Source organism: Camelus dromedarius, chromosome 17, assembly GCF_036321535.1.
Source record: "Camelus dromedarius isolate mCamDro1 chromosome 17, mCamDro1.pat, whole genome shotgun sequence".
Taxonomy (NCBI): domain Eukaryota; kingdom Metazoa; phylum Chordata; class Mammalia; order Artiodactyla; family Camelidae; genus Camelus; species Camelus dromedarius.
The window spans coordinates 37,121,148-37,141,190 of NC_087452.1; the positions used below are offsets into that span (position 1 = coordinate 37,121,148).

General features: G+C 51.2%; 1 protein-coding gene across 4 annotated transcripts in view; it reads left to right on the forward strand.

The window, feature by feature from the left end:
• Nucleotides 1–20,043, forward strand: part of ZDHHC3 (zinc finger DHHC-type palmitoyltransferase 3) — a 59,910-nt gene that overhangs the window by 27,257 nt on the left and 12,610 nt on the right. The window contains exons 3-8 of one of the 4 annotated variants that reach the window (XM_031470148.2): nucleotides 2,589–2,713; nucleotides 8,922–9,018; nucleotides 9,689–9,770; nucleotides 9,878–9,973; nucleotides 14,317–14,447; nucleotides 16,739–18,383. In XM_031470148.2, coding sequence (XP_031326008.1) covers nucleotides 2,589–2,713; nucleotides 8,922–9,018; nucleotides 9,689–9,770; nucleotides 9,878–9,973; nucleotides 14,317–14,447; nucleotides 16,739–16,897 — 690 coding nt within the window. In that variant the 3' untranslated portion in view covers nucleotides 16,898–18,383. Of the gene's footprint in view, nucleotides 1–2,588; nucleotides 2,714–8,921; nucleotides 9,019–9,688; nucleotides 9,771–9,877; nucleotides 9,974–14,316; nucleotides 14,448–16,738; nucleotides 18,384–20,043 lie in introns of those variants that run through there. The other 3 variants (XM_031470145.2, XM_010982769.3, XM_031470147.2) reach the window with 3 other exon arrangements.

Below are 20,043 nucleotides of genomic sequence, written 5' to 3' on the forward strand. Positions count from 1 at the left end.
CAAAAATGTCTCCATGGGTCATCTGACTCCCTGCTGTCTATTCAGAATTGTGCAGAACAAAATTCCTTACTCTGAACGAGTAAGTTCTGAAATCTGTGGAGATGAGCCCAGAAGAGCTTATCCTTTAAAGAAGGAAGAAAGAGACTAGAAAGTGCTGTGTCGCAGATTCCTCAGTCTGGGGGGCTGGCCCGGCTGGTCTCTGGCTCTGCGAGAGAGGCTCCCTGGGCTGGTGGGGCCTTGCCTGGCTGAGACTGAGCTTCCAGGGGGTTTTTATGCAAATGAAGTCACTCGAGGGGAAACTTTTGGAAAGGCTGCACTGCTGAGTGATGTCTCTGATCGTGGTCTGCCCAAGCGGGCGGTCCTGAGAGGAGCAGATGAGAGCTCCAGTGGCCTTGGCGCTGTGGGGCTCTTGTAGCCCTTTATGAGGGGGGTCTCCTGAGGTTTACAGCAAATTCTGGTGGCTGGGACCTTAAACACTAGACTGGAAAAAAACAAAAGTGGACCCTCATTTAGGAAAACAGCCGCATTTCTTCATCTCCTTGGGGAAATGATGTTCCTTAGTGCTTTCCCCTTGTACATGTGACAGTAGCAACTTCCAGATGTGGGTCTGTGGCTTCAGGATCCACAAAAGGTCACACAATTGCATAAACTCAACTACTTATTCCATTAAAGAGAATTCAGAATAAGATCCTCTGGGGTTTTTTGCAATCCTGTCCTCTGCCGGGGCCAGTGCCCTTCCTAAGCCCCTTTTAAAATCCATTCGTCTGGGTGGTCTGGGCCCTTCCTTGCCTTTGTGAAGACTTCCAGACCCTGGCCCCTCACTGCTGCCTCAAAGGGACCCTCAGACATCTCAAGATAAGACGAGTCATAACACTTTGCTTACAAAATTCAGGAAAGTTAGTCACATTCCTAGTTTGGTTAGCTAGCTCCTTCCTGAGTATATTTTTTTGCTTTTTTTTTTTTTAATTCCAGTTTTTTTGAGATAATAATCGACATACAACACTGTATAATTTTAAGATACACAGAATAATGATTTGGTTTACATACATCATGAAATTATTATCACAATTAGTTTAGTATGCTCTGCGTATCCTGCTGTGCTTGTTTTTTAAAATGAGTTTTTTCCATATTGAAAATGCCACATGTTCATAATTTAAGAAATGTAGTCAAGAAAATAAAAATTACATGTGATTTTACTGCATGAGATAACCATTAACACTTTGGCATGGATATGTGTGTGTGTGTGTGTGTGTGTATGTAGTCTTTACTAAAATGGACTTGTAGTCTACATACTGTTTAGGAATCTACTTATCCCTTTAAGAATCTGTCATACATGTTTCCTTGTCTATACTGTGTACTTTTATGGCATATTTAACGTCAAGAACTGCATGCTAAATGGCGCAGGACATACCATATAGTCCTTGCCTACCAAAGTTTGTTTGCTTTTAGAATTTCTATGGTAGGTGAGGAGGGTATAGCTCAGTGGTAGAGCGTGTGCTTAGCATGCATGAGGTCCTGGGTTCGATTGCCAGTACCTCCATTAAATAAATAAACCTAATTACCTCTCCCCAAAAGATAAAATGATAATAAAATTTCTATGATAGACTCTTCTGGCATCTGGCTGTATTTTGCAGACCAGATTTTTTTTTCCACTTTTCTTTGAACTTTTAGAAAAAAATTTAATGAAATACTTGAGATAGTAGTTGAAAGGATGAAAAGGATAATATGATGACCACTCATGTGTTCACCTCCCAGCTTCATAAATAAAACATTGCAAAGACAATGCATATAAGTCCAGTGATTATGCTCTAGACCTTAGACTTACACAGTGCTGTATGTCAGTTATGTCTCAGTAAAACGGGAAGTAAAATAAAAAAAATTGCAAAAACAAGTTAGCCTCTTTATACACCCCACCAGCACTTCTTCCCACTCCCAGCCTCCCCACCACAGAGGTGATCGTTATCCTGTGTCATGTCTTGTTTTCAGCATCTCAGTGCAGAGAGCAAGTTGAATATATGAGGGCAGTGGCTCCCAGTTGCTTGTGGGTTCATAAGAAATAAACACAGATTACCAATCCTTCATAATAATAGTACTGGTAAAAAAATAGAGTAAAACTTGGTTCCAGTTTAAACAGCCCTTTGTAAAATTCAGAGCTGTGAGTCTTGACCTGGGAAAGCTGGACTCTTAGACATGATGCTCGCCAGTAGAAATGCACAAAGACCAAAGCTCTCACTGGGAAATCTAATGTGACAAAAAAGTAGTGGGGAGTCGAATCCTTACTGTAATATTTACGTAAGAGAGAATGCATTCAATGAAAACAATTTTAGTAAAATGAAAAGAGAAAATTAGCAGGAGCAGTGAAGCTGTCCAGTGTGGAAAATCATTCACTTTTCCTCGTAGAAATTCTTTGTCAGTAACTTATCATTGGTGTTGGCATAACTCTGAACAGAGCCCGCATGTCGTTGGGGTGAAAATGTCCTGTCAGTGTGTGTGGAGTTGTTGCTTTCACATGACTGTCACCTCTGTGAACCGTCTCAGAACTAAGGGAACCCCTAGCCCGGCCCTGACACCTTTCCTCTTTCTTACAGGGGGCAGTGCCCAAAGGAAATGCCACTAAAGAATTCATTGAGAGTTTACAGCTGAAGCCGGGGCAGGTGGTGTACAAGTGTCCCAAGTGCTGCAGCATCAAGCCCGACCGCGCCCACCACTGCAGGTACGCATGTGCCGGTCCGGGCTCCCCTCCCCCACCCCCACCCCAACACCCGCTCTGGAGCAGACCCTCCCCCCATGGTGCCGTCAGCAGCAGGCCTCGTGAACGTCCCCTGCTCCAGGTACGGAGTGACCACTGTGACTCACCCTCCCCATCACAGGCTCCCTAGACGGGAAAGGCCGTTTGGTTTGGGCTCAGGACACCTGTTTCATGACTTGGCTTTGCCACACTTGCTGGAGGACCCCGCACGGATCCTTGCTTGTGTCCAGATCTGTGAGACTGGGGGGATTCCTGCTCTTCCCCCTCACAGCTTTATGACCTTATTAAGGCACATGAGACAAAGCTTTAGAAAATCATTCTGTGAACATCTAGCACTTGAAACATTTAAAAGGCAGGCCCGATTTCACTTAAATTAAGTTTTACAGGGAAATGGGGAAATGAAGGGATTGTCCTTGAAAGAAAAGAAAGACTTTTCTTTAAAACGAAACCTCTAGAGGTTGTGACAGCTGTAGAATCTGGCCAAAAAAGCTATTTCCCCATCTTATCTGTGATGATTTTTCTCTTTTGGTTTTCAGGTTTGTTGTTTTGACTCTTCTCGACAAAAAACATCTTATCTAAATATTGTACTTTATTAATACAAGGGAACTTTAAATACTAAATTAGAAATACAGACACGTCACTTGGTCCCTTTTTCAGACTTAAGGTGTGTGTTTGGGGTGGGGTTGGGAGGCACCCTCGTCAGCGTGAGCATGTGGAAGCATCTGGGTTTGGTGAGAGGTCCTGGTGGCTGAAAGGTGGCTTTTCTGTGTGGGCCTCACTGCCCACCTCGCAGAGGACGGTTGGTCTCAACATCCAGATGCCGTGGTCAGCTCCTGATACCTGCTGTGTCCCAGGCCCGGCAGCCTGCCCTGTCTCATCATTGTCCTCATGGTCACCCAAGAGAGAGCTTTGCCATAGGAATGACTCTCCCTGCATGAGGAGTTAAGGTTCAGGGAGGTTAAGTGGCTGCTCCAAGGTTGCACAGAGAGACAGGATTGGGTTCCCGTATTTCTGGCTCTGAGTCTGGGCTCTTTCTACTAGGGCTCCAGTTTGGAGATGACTTGTGTAACTTAATGTAACCATATGTAAGTTTTTCTGTCCGTCTGAGAGAGAGCAATCTGCAGACCTCCCCACCTAGTCACCCCCTCTCAGGGATGAGGGCTGAGGAGGCTGAGCAGGGCCCACGGGAATTGCCATTTCCTGTGGAGTTTTCTGTCTCTGGGTCAGCTTGTTTCTGAGATCTGGGTTAGAAACTCATTTAAAGCTTTCTTCTTGTGCCAGAGTCGGGGGCATCAGGCTCGCCTTTTCCTGTCACCCCGAGGCTTGGGAAGCCAGCTGTTTTCATCACCTGAATGATGTCATTCCTCAGTGCAGCCCCATGTGGCGGAGCAGCCTTGGAGCTGGAGAGGTCAGCGCTGGAAGGGCCACACTGTCCCCGCCACACAGGGGGACAGTGGGCCAGACACCGAGTCTCTTAGAGCCTCAGCTTTCTCCTCTGTAGAAAGGGTTGTTCCTCCCTCGCTTGGGAGGATTAAATAGGAATAAGTGTGCGAGGCACTGGCTCAGTAAGCAGAAGCTATGTAAATGGAGGAACGTGTGAGCGTCGGGGGTGTGCTGGGTTTATACAGGCTAGACCAGAAAAAGGGAGGTGTCAACTTTACAGAAAGAACGCGGGTGACCACAGTGGTTCTTTTTACTTTCCTCTACCGCCTGGCATTTTCCTCGCCACCTCCTCCTCGCCTCTCTCCCCAGGATGATCGAGGGAGGTATTCTTGAGTGCTAGTAAACAAATCAGCTTGAGCAAAACAAGAGCTGCTGATTCAGATGAACTCAAGTGAGGATGCCTGTGCGTTGCCTGTTCCTGCCTCAGGAAATGTGTGCTGACAACTGCTCCTTTGTGATGGCTCGTGGTGGTCCAAGCCATCTGGGGACCCACAGTTTTGGATAAGCGGACTCCCCAGCACATCAGACAGAGCTGGATCTGTGCTGGTTGAGCCGAGGGGCTTACTGTCCGGTTAGAGGAGGTTGGTGCCAGTCCTCCTGCTCAGGTGAAGGGGCAGATACATGTTTGTGCCTAGCTGTTTGCTTCCCCTCCTCCCAGTAGAGTCCATAGGATTTAAACTCTTTCCCCTGAGCTCTGATGGGTCCCACAGCTACTCCCTGCCCTTGGACTTGTAGGTGTTCCTTCCAGCCCGGTGGTACATGGGTGGGTCTTCCTTTCAAGCAGGCTGCTTTCATTCTGGCATTGAGGACCATGGAAGCATGTGGAAATCCTTGGGGTGGGGGATGATATGCTGATGTGGACAGCCAAGGGGTTAGGCTTATACTTTAGGTTCTTGCACAAGACTTTGGCAAATCCTTACACCCCTGCCCACCCCCAAAAACACACACACGTTGAGGCTGAGTCCGTCGTGGACTGCCACATTCTTGTCTTTCTTGTGGTTATAGTTGCTGATAAATTTGTATCAGACTAGGATTGGATTTAAAGCATTTTACACACATCACCCCTGACCCTGGGAGAGCAGGGCAAGTTCTGCAGAGGGTGGTTTGGAGAAGCTAAGTTTCTTTGCCCAGAGTCCAAAGTGATCTAAGAGCCGTGTTCTCTCCACTACCCTGCACTGCCTCACCCTACCTGGTTTCTGAGCCAGGGCTAGCATGCTGTAGATGCCTTTTTTGCTTGTAATTTTCATCATAGCGAGTGAGGTGTGAGATGAAAACCAGTGTGTGCAGCATGGTCCCTTTGGTACCTTTTTGCTATGTCTTCTCTTTCTCTACTGGGGCATCCCAGCCTGAGGTGGTGGAGCCCGTTTCCCCATCTACAGTGTCAGAACCTTCACTTCACGGACCCTCGCTAAGCGGGGCCCCGGACTTGGCTCTGGGCTGTAGTGGTGGATGAGACATGGCCCTGACCCCGGGGTCTCCCGCCCAGGCAGGGCAGAGGCACTTGTCCACCACAATACAGTTTGGCAAGTGCTGCTGTAGGGAGAGGACACAGGGCTATCACTCTGGGTGGGCAAGAGGACCTCAGCCTGCTCCTTGGAGGCTGAGGGCCAAGGAAGGGCCTCGTACATCCCTGGAGAGGCAGCACAAGCCCAAAAGAACCTGAATGCCCGGGAGATGGGGAACTTGTTGGATTTTTCCAGGCTTGTGAAGGAAGTGCTTTGGGGCCTGAAAATGGTAGGGGGCCTGGAGGAAGATGGGAGGGGAAGCTCGCTCTCTCATAAAACCAGGATTTAAAACAATGGGAGCAGCCTGGGAAACCCTGAAGTCAGGAACCCCAAAATACCTCCAGTTAGGATGTCTGGTCTTTTCAGTGACCCTCATTGCATGCTTAGGACATCCCGGTGCCCTGGGAGCTCAGCAGCCCCCAGCATCTTCTTGTGAGACACTCAAATTGGTACAGGGAGGAGCCCCAGAGAAGGTGGATTTTGCCAGGTGGCAAGAGTGGAGAGAGGCCCTCAGGAGCCTGCCGTGGCTACTGTGCTGGGCTGCCCTGCTGTGTCTGGGGAGGGGACACCGCTAAGCCCTGCCCACCATGCTGGGGGTGCTGGAAGGAAGGCCGGCTCTGAGGTGACTGATTCTCAGAGGGATGTCAGGGTATGACAGGCTCACATTTTGTCTTCCTCCTCGTAAGGGACAGTGCCTGTGGTGGAGAGCTAGCAGGATGTGGGCAGTCCCACCTGGGCCTGGGCGTCCTTCACTCGGCCCACTCAGGGACCCACCCGCAGGCCTTGCCCTCAGTGTTCCCCAGCCCCAGAGCCGTTCAGGCTGGGTGTCTGTGAACTGTGGATGAATCAGCCTCTGAATAGTGCCCCCAGCCACATGCATGGATGGACCTTCCCCAACCACATGCGCCACCCCCTGGCCCAGAAGTCTGCTTCTGAACAACTCTGTAAGCCAGAGGGAGATGTGCCATCTTGGCTTCCATGTTTTTGCAAATAGGAAACTCGGAGAGCAGCATGTTGGACAACTTTGGCAGCTCTCAGTGGGCTGTACTCTGCCCGGCTTCCTGAAGGATGAGTAGTTTTCTAATTTGGCTGCCCAGTGAGTCTTAGCCCATTGTGAAGTCCACCCTCCCAGGGTTCACACTTGGCGTCTTCAGACAGGCTGGGAGGGGAGAGCAAGGACGGATTTGCCATGAGCACTTGCTTAAACTCTTGGACAGCTTTCGGAGGATGTCAGGCCATTGGCATCTCTCTGCTGCTGAGCAAACACTGCCTCCACACACCCACTTGAAACCCCTTTCAGAAATAAGTGCAGGTAGAAGAGAAACTGCTCAAGAGCTCAGGGCAGGAGAGTGGTTACCCTCAGCAGTTCCCCAGGCAGGAAGAGGTTAAGAAACCCCAGAGCTGAGGAAGGACATGCAAGAAATGGGCTATAGGGGTGGCTCCACATGGGAATGTGGTAGCCGATGCCCAGGACACAGGGGGCAGCCCCCTCCTTACTGCCTATTTGTCTGTACTTTCAAGGTTATATATGGGGAACAAGCATTATTTATTTATTTTATTTTTAAATTTTTCTTAATTGATAACAGAGAGGGAGATGTGACTGGGTAGTGGAGTTGCTGGTACCTGGCTTTCTCTTTATGTCCTTCCACGTCCCTTTCTTCTATCCTCTTCTTACCCTACCTTTCTGGCTCCCAAGGAGATTCTGGAGCTGGGTCAGCATCTCTGAAATGTGCCCATTCCCCATGCTCCTGTGTTAGCATGGCCCCTTGAACTTGTGGAAAGAACAAGGGTGGAGACCAGAATGACTCCCTGACTCGTTGAGCCAGGCCCAGTATCTGTTCTCACATTTCCTTCTAACAGTACTTATGTCCTGTGTGTGGAGAACCTGAGGCTTGGCATTCATGCAGTCTGACCAAGGTAGCTGCTCAGCAGATCCAGGCTTGCCTTGCCACCAGAGCTCATGCTGTGCTTAGAAAAAGCCCTGCCTCCCCCTTGGGGTGTGGGGGTGCCCTCCCTCAGAGTGGTCTGTGCTTCCTGGCCTGTAGTCTGGGAACAGCACCCCCCTTCCTCGCTGTCCCTGCCCTGCCAGTGGGTCAGCCAGAGCTCAGGAAGCACCATGTGTGAGCACAAGACTGCCTTGTCCTCTCAGCAGGGCCCCGAGCCAACCCTTCCTGCAGGGTCCGTCCATCATAGCACAGCGCGCTTCAGTGAGAATCTGAGATAAAGTTAGTTATGGGAATTAGTAGAAAGAAAAGCTGGTGTGAACTAAATAACTTAAAAAAAAAAACCTAATTCTGTTATTTCCAAGCTTGTATTTATAGTATTTCAAACTGTTTTGAACAAATAATGCCCCCAAGATAAATGTTAGGGAGCCTATTTTAATGGATTGGAAAAGGCTCATCAAAAATTGTTCCTATCTGTTGGCAAATGGGTCTTTCTGAGCTGCAGCTTTGGGAGTAGTTGTTTTCAAGCCCCTATTAGCCTTGTATTCTTGTTTCAGATTCTTATTTCTATCACCCAAAAACGGGTGGGGAGGGCGTTTGCTGTTAAATATCAAAACTTGAAAGAGTCACAATCCAAAAATGATGCCAATAACAAGTTAGTAATTTGCAGATTAATGGGATTTGTGATCAACACTTAAGCTCAGGTGACTTTTCTGCTGTTTTCAGCCAAGTGGCCATTATCTTAGAGCTAAAAGGCTCCTTGAGGGGGACTTCCTGACACCCTGTGACACCTGCACTTGCCCCCACTCTGAACTCTTCTAGACTCTCTCCCGTCAGCCACACCCCTAGGAAGTTCCACCTAGCCTGCCCTCAGGGTTTTGGTCTTTGAGAGGAAATGAGGAGCGGCTGTATCCCATCTCATCCTGTCAAGTTTTTGAAACTGCTTCTTCATTCTGACCTCTCAGTAAACGAAATTCTCAGCCCACTGTTACCTCAGGGGAGCGGCCTCTTTCTCAGCCATGTCAGTTTCAGCCTATTTCTCTGTTAAACCAGAGGCCTTGGAGGTGGATGACTGTCCCCCTGGTTGGGATGACTGTGACCCTGGGTGTCCTGGCCCTGCCTTCCAAGCCCCTTGAACACATACCCAGCAAAACACCAGGCTGTGCTTAAGGGGCCACTTCCGAGGAGTGGCACTGACGTGTGGGTTCTGAGTCCCCTTGGGCCCTCCTGCCTCCGTGAGGACCCCCAAACCCCCAAAGGTCTGCCTTGCGGCTCTTTCAGTGTTTGTAAGCGGTGCATTCGGAAGATGGACCACCACTGTCCCTGGGTCAATAACTGTGTCGGCGAGAACAACCAGAAGTACTTCGTCCTGTTTACAGTAAGTCAGCTTCCGAATTCTGCCCCACCCTCCATGAAGCAACGGAGCGCTCTTTTCCTTTGAAAATTCTCAGCACTCACGATGTTCTGTGCTGCTGTTCTGAATACTGCCTGGCCATGTAGACCTCCACCTTTCTGCCAGAGCCCTCCTTGGTTCCTCGAGTGCCTGCTCCTAAGCCCTTCCCTTGAGCGTCTAGAAGACTGACTCGAGCTGATTAGCTTCGAGCAAGGGCTGTGTTCTGGGCTCCCATCCCAGAAGTCCAGTCTAAGTAGCTAAAGAAGGTGGTTTGGCTGATGACAGCAGACCCTCCCTCAGCTGCAGGTAGGTGGAGTGTATTTAGAGTGAGGGCTGGAGGGGCCGTTGGCAGTTCAGTGCTGGCTTTTCAGGCGAGTCGCAGGCCTGGAGCCCCCGGGCAGCCTGGGTCACATGTGGTGACACACACGTTTCTGCTTTTGTTCCACACACTCCCCGTGAATGGCTGTTCACCTCAGACCTGGGGCTGGGGGCGTGGGACCGGTGGGGGAATCACCAGATGCCTCTCTGGCCCTCGTCCTGGCCAGCCCTCAGCCTAAGTGTTCCTGAGTGGAAGGTTCTGAGCGTCCCAGCCCGGGAGCCTCCATGACCAGAAGGTCCTCACAACAATGGCGTCTGCACTGCTTTCCTGTTTCAGATGTACATAGCTCTCATTTCCTTGCACGCCCTCATCATGGTGGGATTCCACTTCCTGCATTGCTTTGAAGAAGATTGGACAAGTGAGTATGTGCCAGGGCTTCCCTCCCTGCTCCGGGGGGTGCGTGACCTGAGCGGGGTGGGCTCTTTATTTCCGTCCTGGTGCCAGGGGCCAACCTCATTTTATTAGATCTCCTGCAAGCCTTTGGACTGACCAGGGAAGAAACAGCAGAGGTCCGAATCTTTCTTCACGAAAAAAAGCAGCCCCTTAAAGTCAGTTCCACAGGTAAAGTAGTGAGTTGGACAGACCCTCTAGCCTGAGCGTGCCCAGGGGGAGTGCAGGCCCCCAGCAAGGAGGCGCGTTCCCCAGAGGAGGGGCCGTGCCGGCAGAGCTGTTACTTCTGTGTCTTAAAGCAAGGCACTTTAATTGAAGGGCTTCTTATTCCAACCTTGCGGAAATCCATTTTTAACTTTCTGGCTAGGACGTGGATGGTTTGTGTTAATTTGACTTTTTGTGGTTATTGTTTTTTAACTGCTTAATCGCCAATTTACATTAAGATTATAGACAAATTCTTCCTGCTTTTAGAGTATCTCATTTAAATGTTCAAATGCTGAGGAAGACAGCATAAATCCTAAGCTAAAAAATAAATACTATTTTAAAAAGTTTAAGAATAAAAAAAATAAGTTAAATTTTTTAATACAGTAGTCTCCACTTGCCTGCAGGGGATGTATTCCACGGCGCCCAGTGGATGCCTGAACCTCGGATAGCACTGAACTAGATAGTACTGTATATACTATGTTTTTTCCTATACATATATGCCCAGGGTAAAGTTTAATTTATACATTAGGTACAGTAAGACAGTATCCGAGTCGCAGGCATCACTGGGCTTGCACTTTGGGGCTATTATTAAGTAGATTAAGGGTTACTTGAACACAAGCACTGATCCCACGGTAGTCAGTTTGGCTCACGTCCCAGTGGGGCAGAGCAGGACAGCATGAGATTTCGTCTTGCTCCTCAGACAATCTGCACATTAAAACTTACCAATTGTTTATTTCTGGAATTTTTCATTTAATGTTTTTGGACCAAGGTTGACCACAGGTAACAGAAACTGCAGAAAGGGAAGCAGAAGATGGGGGAACTACTGTAGATACTGGAGGAATTAAGCGAGGCCACCTGCTGGGCTGCATCTTTCCCCCCTGCAAGCTGTGAGATGAGTGTCTTGAGCAGAAACGTCATATATTCACTCTTCCCATTTGATGATCCTTTCATCATCTTTTAGAAGTTTTGCTCTTCCTGCACATACTGACTTCTTAGGCATTTTCTTGCTATTATTTTCCCTAGATCTTGAGAGGCTGTGAAAAGGACAGTATCTTTAGCTCCCAACCGGATATTAAGAGGCCTTCCCTGCCTCTGTTCATTGTTCACGTGCCCTCTTCTGTCTCCCTGACCCTGCCCCCAGCTCTGCCTGGCTTGACCTCATCCTAGGGGAGGAGAGCCTCAGGTGTGTTAGTCACCTCAGGCTGCCATAACAACATGCCATAGACTGGGAGGCTTAAGGTTTATTTCTCATAGTTCTGGAGGCTGGAAAGTCCAAGATCAAGATACCAGCTGATTCTGTTCCTCATAAGGCCCCTTTTCCTGGCTTGCAGACAGCCATCTCTGCCTCTGTCCTCACATGGCAGAGAGAGAAGTAAGCTCTCTGGTGTCTCTTTTTATAAGGGCACTAATCTTATCACAGGGCCCCACCCTCACTACCTCTTCCAACCCTCTGCCTCCCAAAGGCCCCATTTCCAAATAACACCACATTGGGTGTGTTAGGGCTTCAGCATATGAACTGAGGGGGCGGTTCAGAGTTTAGTCCATAGCATCATGTCTCTTCACTCTCGTGACCACCACCGTTCTGGCACAAGCCAAAGAGGGGAGGTCAGGCCATTGGACAGTGTTGGAGATGAGGAGAGGGTGGGGCGAGGGGGTTTCTGCAGATGATGCCATTTGGGATAGTTGGGCGCATCGCCAGCAGGTTCCTTGGTGAGCAGCTGAAAGTGCGCTCACCTTGCTAGGCCCTGGGGACCCAGTTCAACTCCACATGTGGCCTGGCGACGTGGTAGAGGAGTCCAGCAAGGACACTGTTTCATCTCAGATGTCACTCACCTGTCGTCAGGTTAACAGATGTGGCAGTGATGAGAGTCATGTGGTGTGTTGATGGGGCAGTGGAGCTGGCAGGGGCCATTTTATTAATACCGCAAAGAGCACACAGGTCTTTTGAGATGGTCCTTATTTCAACCTTACAACAAACCTGCCGGGTAGGGAAGATGCATCCCGTTTTGCAGATGACAGCAGCTAGGGCTCACAGAGAATGAGCCAGTTCCCCAGTCGTGTGGCTAAGAGGAGGGCCTGCGATTCAAGCTTCAGAGCGGAGCAGTCAGTCCTGCCCTGCCTGGAAGGCTCCAGCGTCTTCTCCGCGTGCTCTGGATTGTCTTTGGTCAGGGTTCCTGATGGAGGTGGCTTGAGGCACCCAGTTCCTGTGGCAGCCAGGCTGGGAAGGTACTGGACAGTCCTGAGTGGAGGCCTGAGAGTTGGCTGGATATGCCAGTTCCTACCATCGCTGCCCAGCCCTGGATGAGCTGGGGGGCAATCCAGCATATGCAAGCAGTGTGCCCCAGGGTGATGTTCACAGAAGGGTAGGGAGGTAGTTCCATGTTCCTAAAATCTGGTTCCTGCCTCTCCAAGCTTCGTTTATAGTTCCTAGGGCAGCCCATGAGGGGGAAGACACTGGCAACTGTGCAAGGATGGAGGACCGACCACAGCTTCAGGGCAGCTGCTGTGGGTCAGGAGGGAGCAAGGGAGCACCCCCTGCCACGTGCTCGTGGGAGGCCAAGGCCGAGTTGTGCAAAGTTTCTCTCGTGGGTTCTCAGTCATCCCCCTGTGCAGAAGGGACAGCTACCTCTTGCCCAGATTCTTTAGTTGTCAGGCACTGCACCAAGGCTAGTTGGACAGCAGTGAGCCAAACGAAGTCCCTGCCCTCCTGGAGCCTAGGGGTGTAGGAGGAGGAGCAGATATCAAGCAGGGACAGGAAGAAACAGGTGATTCCCGGTGCATGGGATAGGAATGACACCAGAGCTGGAACAGAACATTAGAGCTCATGGTCAGGAGTTGGTGCGGATCCATCCCCCGGCGTCTGCCTGACCTCAGAGACCTTGTCCTGCCCACAGCCCCGCCCGGCCCAGAAGCCAGGCAGGCAGCTGACCCAGCAGTGGCCACCCAGGGCCAGCCCGTCAGCCTGCTGAGCCACCCTAGCCCCGCCCTGCCCAGCAAAGAACCCAGAAGGGAATTCATGAGGAAGTGGTAACTTCTGAGGGAAAGGTGAGGCGATAAGGCATTTAGACGCAATGTTCTTACCCTGCCACCCATTCAGTGCCAGTTTCTCCCCAAGCTCATTCCCAGATTTAACCCCCTTTCCCCCTCCTGACGTTCCTGTGAGGGAGCCAGCAGGGCAGCTCAGAGGGGCATTTTGAATTCCCAAAGCCCGGTGACGTCCAGCTCTGCCCTGCAGGATCAGACCCTCCCAACAGGAAAACAGGCCCGAGCACTGGAACAGCCAGAAACATGGGCCGCAGCCCGGGTGTGACAGGCCTGGTGACTACCAGCAAGGGCAGGCGTCCTTGGGTAGCAAGTGCTCACCAGGGGGCCTACACCGTGCTGCCAGCGCCACCAGCTAGGGCCCCCTTCTTCCTGGGTGGTCCAGGGCTCTCCTGAGAAGCTGCCTTGGTGGTGAAGAGCCAGAGAAGGGGTCCCCTCCCCACTCACCCCCGACCATCTCCCTCAGCACCTCTGTTTTTCTCTCAGTGAGTTGGGTTTCTGACTAGACTTTGTTCAGACAAGGGACTCTGCCTAAAATAAAACCACACATCTGGTCAAACCTTGCTGTAGTGGCCTGGTAGCAGGGGCCGGGGGAGTGCAGGTGCCTGCTCCAGGCCAGGTGGCTCTTCTGTTGACTCCCCAGCTTCAGGACTGACAGTCTTCATGATGCACATGCTCCCGAGAGGGGCCTTCCCCGTGGAGCTTACCTCATACCTGGGTCAGGGCCGAGCCCTGGCAGGTAGACTGCCCCCACCAAGCTTCAGAGCCCAAAGCCACTGAGTGATCCTCCTCTTCCTCCTGGCGTAGGAGAAGATAGAGGCACAGGAATGCCCAGAAAACTCACAGTCAGACCAGGCCTGGACTGAAGACCTCCCTGCTGTTCAACCTGCGTTTTGCTCTCTGAGGAGAGGAGGGTCTCCCTGTGGTGTCATCAGGCCTTCGTGCCTCAGCCCTGAGTCTTTTCTGGGTCCTTCCATGTGCTGTGCACTGTGCTTGGCACCAGGATACAGACCTCCACCCTGGCAGGGAAGAGAGACAAAGGATGATGTGTTAGGGAGGGGAAGCCTAACAAGGCCTGGCCCGCCAGGGAGGGCTTCCCCAAGGGAGAGCTGGTGCAGCCAGGTGTGGGGCAGGACAGTCCCCGCCACAGCGTGGAGGCCAGAGAGGCGTGGCGCCTAGGAGGAGCCCGGGCCCGGGGGGCTAGAGGCAGAGTGGAGTCCAGGGTGCGGAGCTGGCAGCCCTGACCCCACGTGTCCCGTCTCTTGCAGAGTGCAGCTCCTTCTCGCCGCCCACCACGGTGATCCTCCTCATCCTGCTGTGCTTCGAGGGGCTGCTCTTCCTCATTTTCACGTCAGTGATGTTCGGGACCCAGGTTCACTCCATCTGCACGGACGAAACGGTAAGCTGACAGCCTGCCCAGCACTTGCCTCCTCAGCTGGGGTTGAGGAGGGCTGCTCACAGACCCGACCTGGGAGCCCAGTGGCCAGCCAAGGTGTGCAGGGCACATTCCACTGTCCATACCGACACTGGATCTTCACACACACACGAGTCCTACCCACTTGGGGCTGGCACTCAGGTCACACCAGGAATGGGCCCCAGCAGCCTCCGTGAGGAATTCCTTTTGCCACAAGCCCTTCCATCCTCCCTTGATGGTCCTGTCTTGTACACAGCACTGTGTCAGGCATTCTGCTGGGCACTGGGATGCCCTTCCCATCCAGTGGCCACAGCCCTGGGGAGAGGTGGTGGACCAAGAGCACCCGGACCCAGGTGGCACAGGCAGGGTCAGCTGCCCAGAGGAGGTGCCTTCATGACCGGGTCCTGAGGGCAGAGTCAGGAGACAGCCCAGCTTGGGCCCCCAGAGCTTCGGGCAACAAGGCCTGGCCTGGCCCCTAGGTCACCTCAGCTTGGGCCGTCTCTGTTCCCCGTCTGTTACCTTCTCCCAGCCCCTACGTGCCCCCCTGCTCACAGCTCCTCTGGGAGCTTGGAAGCTGCTGGCGCAGCCACTGCCAGCTCACTCCCCTGGTGCCACTGCTGCTACCTCTCAGCCTTCCTAAGGTGTCCAGACGCCTCGAGGTGGTCAGTCCATGCCTGTGGTTTGGGCATTTCTTCTTTTTGGCTTTGGGGTCCGAGGAAGGGGCCCTAGGAGGAAGGGGCAGCCCTTAGCTCTGAGGTGAGGCACAGAGTTGTGAGGTCACGAGTCTGTCCTGGCAGCCTGAGGTCGCCTTCAGGTGGCAGTTCTCAACAGTTGTCTAGGGGCCTTGTGGGGGGACTTTGGCCATTTGGGTGGTCAGCCCTAGATGGAGACTCGTAGGAAAACATAGTTTTCGCCGCTGCTGTTGAGGCCACGTCCCTGTGGGTGTGGAAAATCAGTGTGCAGAGAAGGGGGGATGATGCTCCCGATGGTTGAGGAGGTTGGGGGCCTCTCGGCATCTTTTCTTCTGTTAGAAGCAGTAGCCAGTGCTGTAGATCAAGCTGTGTATCCAAGCAATGTGTTACCAACTTCTCTGCGTAAGGCCTACAGGGAACCCAGAGGTGACTGGCCCGCCCACTGTTGGGACACCGCCAGGCCACACAGGCCGTGGTCTGGGGGAGCCAGAAGGCAAACTCTCACGGCCCTGGTTGTTCTTTCCCCTCAAGACCATTCCTAAAGGGAGTCGTGCTGAAAGAACAGGAGAACGGAGCCGAGGGCCTGCAGCTCGTGGGAAAGTGTGTCTTGCCCTTGACCTGTGTGGTCCCAGGGTGCTGGGCTGTGAACAGAGACTCGGACTGGGCCATCCCTCACAGAGACCACGGCAGACAGACCCCGGCCAGGCTACTGCCAGGCTGCCGCTCTCCTGCCCTCCGGCCCCGCCCGCTGACCAGATCTTTCCTGAGGAGGGACCAGCTCGATTCCTGGGCCCCGGGGGTGGTGCAGGCTCTGTGACAGCTGCTGAGGTGGCCTTGGGTTGCACTTTTCCCCAGAGGAGCACAGGAAAGCCTCTGCCGGGACTGGGGCTGAGACTGAGCGGTCTTTCTGTTCGGTCCCTCTACCCTGTACTAATCACTCTCCTCCCTCCTCTGTGGTGACCTCTCCCTCCTGTTCCACCTTCTCCTCGGTGCCTCGCCAGCCCCGCCAAGCAGGGCACCCCTTGGCCTCCCAGGCTGGCGGGACTAACTACACCAGAGCAGTCGTTTGACTTGTTCCTTTTTTTTTTTGTCTGCAAAGTGGTCATAGTAGGTTCAGACTTCCCATGAACCGATCTCAAATTAACGGCTATCCTTGGCCATCATGATCCTGAGCCCCCCTCCATCTCTGAGGCTCCCCGCGCCCCAGCCTTCACAGCGCTCCCCGCACACAGCCCAGCCCCGGGCGGGAAGTGCCTCTGCAGAGACCCGACAAGGACTCGCTTAACACCACACACCGGATTGCATAAGTAGGAGCAGTGGCTTAGGGGCCTGCTGACCTTGCTGATTTGTCCTTCCCTCTCTGGACGGACTTATACATATGTGCCTGTGTGCCCACCCTCCCTCACAAAAACATGATTCTTTAAAACACTTTTTATGAGAGAAAGAGAAGAAAAATGTACTACGTAGATAGCTTTATGGCTTTAAAAAGGAAGCATTTACTCTACCTCAAGCTAATGGATATCTCTCCCCCCAAACCCCAGCAATGAAGTGCTTGACTGAAAGTATGATTGTTCTTGTTTTCAGGGAATAGAACAATTGAAAAAGGAAGAGAGAAGATGGGCTAAAAAAACAAAATGGATGAACATGAAAGCCGTTTTTGGCCACCCCTTCTCTCTAGGCTGGGCCAGCCCCTTTGCCACGCCAGACCAAGGGAAGGCAGACCCGTACCAGTATGTGGTCTGAAGGACCCCTGACCAGCATTGCCACTCAGACACAAACCACATCCCAGCACTACCATCCAATCCGTTCTCATGAATGTTTAAACCGAAAAAGCAAAACAACTACTCTAAAACTTTTTTTTTTAATGTCTCAAGTTCAAGTAAAATGGCTGAACATTGCAGAGAAAAAAAAATTTCCCTATGTTTTATTTTTAAAAGATCATCCTTTCTATTTTTTTGGTGACTGAAGCTGCTCTTCTTTTTTCCTTTTTAAAATCACTTCTCTGGCCTCTGGTTTCCTCTCTGCTGTCTGTCTGGCATGACTAACGTGGAAGGCGCTGTCTCCAGGCCATGCCCCCTCGTACTAACTGAGTCGTGACACTTGTGCGTGGATGGACCAGCCTGGATGCCCAGTTGGGGATGCATAGGAGAGCCAGGAGGGCCTGGGACTCCCCCTGCCTAGGAGGCAGTGGTGGGCACCCTGATGGGACTTAAAACCTCACCGAATACGGATGCTTACCGCTTGTGGCATGAGAGGGCCGGGATCAGGGCTGGAGTCCTAAGAAGGGCCCTGAACATGGCAGTCTCAGCCCCCATGTGAACATAACTCGCCTCCTAATTCCCAAAATCAATTGCCTGCCTTGTACTTTATGGGCCCCGGCTGTGTAGAATGACTCTGGGGGTTGTGGGGTGGAAATGAAAGGGGTCTTATTTGTATTCTGAATCACGAATTATATTCCAACTGATTATTTGGAAGAATGTGAAGGAAAGAAGTTTTTCCAGTTCAAAATGCCTTACACAATCAAAAGAAGAAGAAAATTATACAGTTTCAGGCAAGCTACGTTTTCCTTTGCTACAGTCTGCTGACTCTCTTACCGCCCCCTCCCTCCCTCTCGTAGCGAGCGTGTTACTGCTCAGTGAAACAGCCAGTCCTACCGTCAGCCCCTTCCTCGTTTTGTAAATCTCTGCAGTGGGTTCACTTTGTGAGATTTTTTAGACCCATAAATGTGGACATACCCATGTCTGGTCTATATTTTAACCTGGGAGACTGCGGTCCTGGTGCAGGGCTGACCTCGATGCGAAGAAGTTGAGAGATGGCCATCCTGTCCGCTGGAATTGGCACTTGAGTCTGCAGCGCCAAGACCGAGCTTTTCCATGTGCACACTGGTGTGTGGAGCCTCATCTGGAGGAGGAAAGGCCTGAAGACAGCGCTGGGGAGGGGAGGTGGAGTGCGCATCAAATGCAGAAATCGCAGAAGTCCGAATACCTACCCTCCGTGACTTCTCACACTTCTCACGTGGATTTGTTTTTTAAGCCATCACCACAGACCTTTTTTTAATCCTTTGCTTGGGTTGGGTGGGGGTGAGGTTTATCAAATCAGCCCTGGGTGGGGAGAGGGCTCATCTAGCCTTGTGATCTTTCAGAAGAATAAGTGGAACATGCTGCCTCTTTTCAATTCTGTACGTGCTTCCACGTGGAAACAAAATGCAATAAAATTTTTCCAAAACCTATTCTGACTGAGCTCTGCTCTCTCACAGCGTTGCCCGGCGGGGAGAGCCGGTTGTCCAGGCCAACCAGAGCATGCTCTGTCGGGGCGTTTGTTTCATTGCTTTTAAAGGCCATTTATGTGTGCTCCCTCTCTTGAGTGAAGTTTTTATTGGGTCACCTCTACAGGACGTTTACGGCCCCCTCCTGGACAAGCTGGACCCGCCGGGCCTCTCTCCTCTGGCTTTCTCTCTGCAGCCTGAGTCCCTTCCCTCATCCTCATGGGCTCCCAGTTGCTACAGAATAACTCATCAAGTCTGCAGAGTTGGCTTCTAGGCTTGGGCCTAGGGGAGAGACCCATTCTCTGCCCACCCAGCGGAAAGCAGAGTCAGAGGAAATCACTGGACACTTCTCCAAACATCCTAGGGCGCCGCTTTGAGGAGCTCTCCACCATCCCCCGGATGTTTAACCAAAGAACCCTGCGACCTTTTCTAAATCAGTTAACTTTGACCTGCCTCTGCTGTGCTATTTATGCCATAGTCAAGGCTGACATCTGAACTTTTTTTTTAATGCTGTTTTTAAATCTAGTTTATACCATTTTTTTACCCACGTGTCTTTCTTTTTTTTTTGTTTTGTTTTGTTTTGTTTTGTTTTGTTTTGTTTTGTTTTGTTTATGAAAGAAGTGTGGCTGTTGAAGGATTCTCGAGCAGTTGGAAGGCTCTGGCTCTGCTCCTGCCCCTCAGGGATCCATCCCTTGGGAGACAGCACTTTTGTTCTGTTCCTCCTGCCAGGGAAGGGAGACTAGGACTCAGGGAATATTTTTAAGTCTTTGGATGCTTCACGATACCCCATCTTCAAAGGCATTTTTTTTTTTTAAGTGACCCAAGTTGGTTCTTTCCCCCATGGAGTTTCAAAAGGATGCAGCAGATCGTGCTGAAGATGTATTGAACTTTTTTCAAATCCTAAAAATAGAAACTCATCATTTACACCTGAGCCTAGAACTTATATCCTCAGAGAGTCTCCCTCCCACATCCTGTATGATTCTACCTCTGGGTTTTTACGAGCCCTTTGGCTGAAAGAATGAATTTTCCCCAGTTCTCAAGCCAGAGTGAAAATGCTGCTCAGAATATAGGAATATCCCCCAAATTCCCTCTGCGTTCTTCCTGTTTCATCTTGTTGAGACGGAAAACATTTTACCAGGAGCACAATGACTAAGGAACATGGCTGTCCTCGGTGGCACAGTGACTGGTCGTCAGCCCGGCCTCCATGCAGGAAGAAACAGGTATCCCTGAGCCCTCCTCAGTGCGCCCAGACGTCTAACGGAGGAGGACGTCTTACACAGGAGTCCCGGCGGCACTGAATGTTGTGTGCGTGGGAAAAAGAGCCAGTAGTAGCCACAGTCTTTCAGAATGTGGGCTCTGGGGAGCAGAAAAAGAGGAAGGTGATGGGGCCAGTTGGATTAGGTGACTCCTGCCCACCTGTCAGCCTCCGGATTGTGTTCATAGCAACCAGACTGACCATGCAAAAGGCCTCAGAAAGGAAACAGATCTATGCGTATTTGCATGGGCTTGGTAACATCTTGCACACAAAGTGGATTTGGGTAGAAATGCATATGCTACGTCTCCTTTTTTGTACATATCTATTTTTATTGAAGGATAGTCAGTTTACCATGTTGTGTCAATTGCT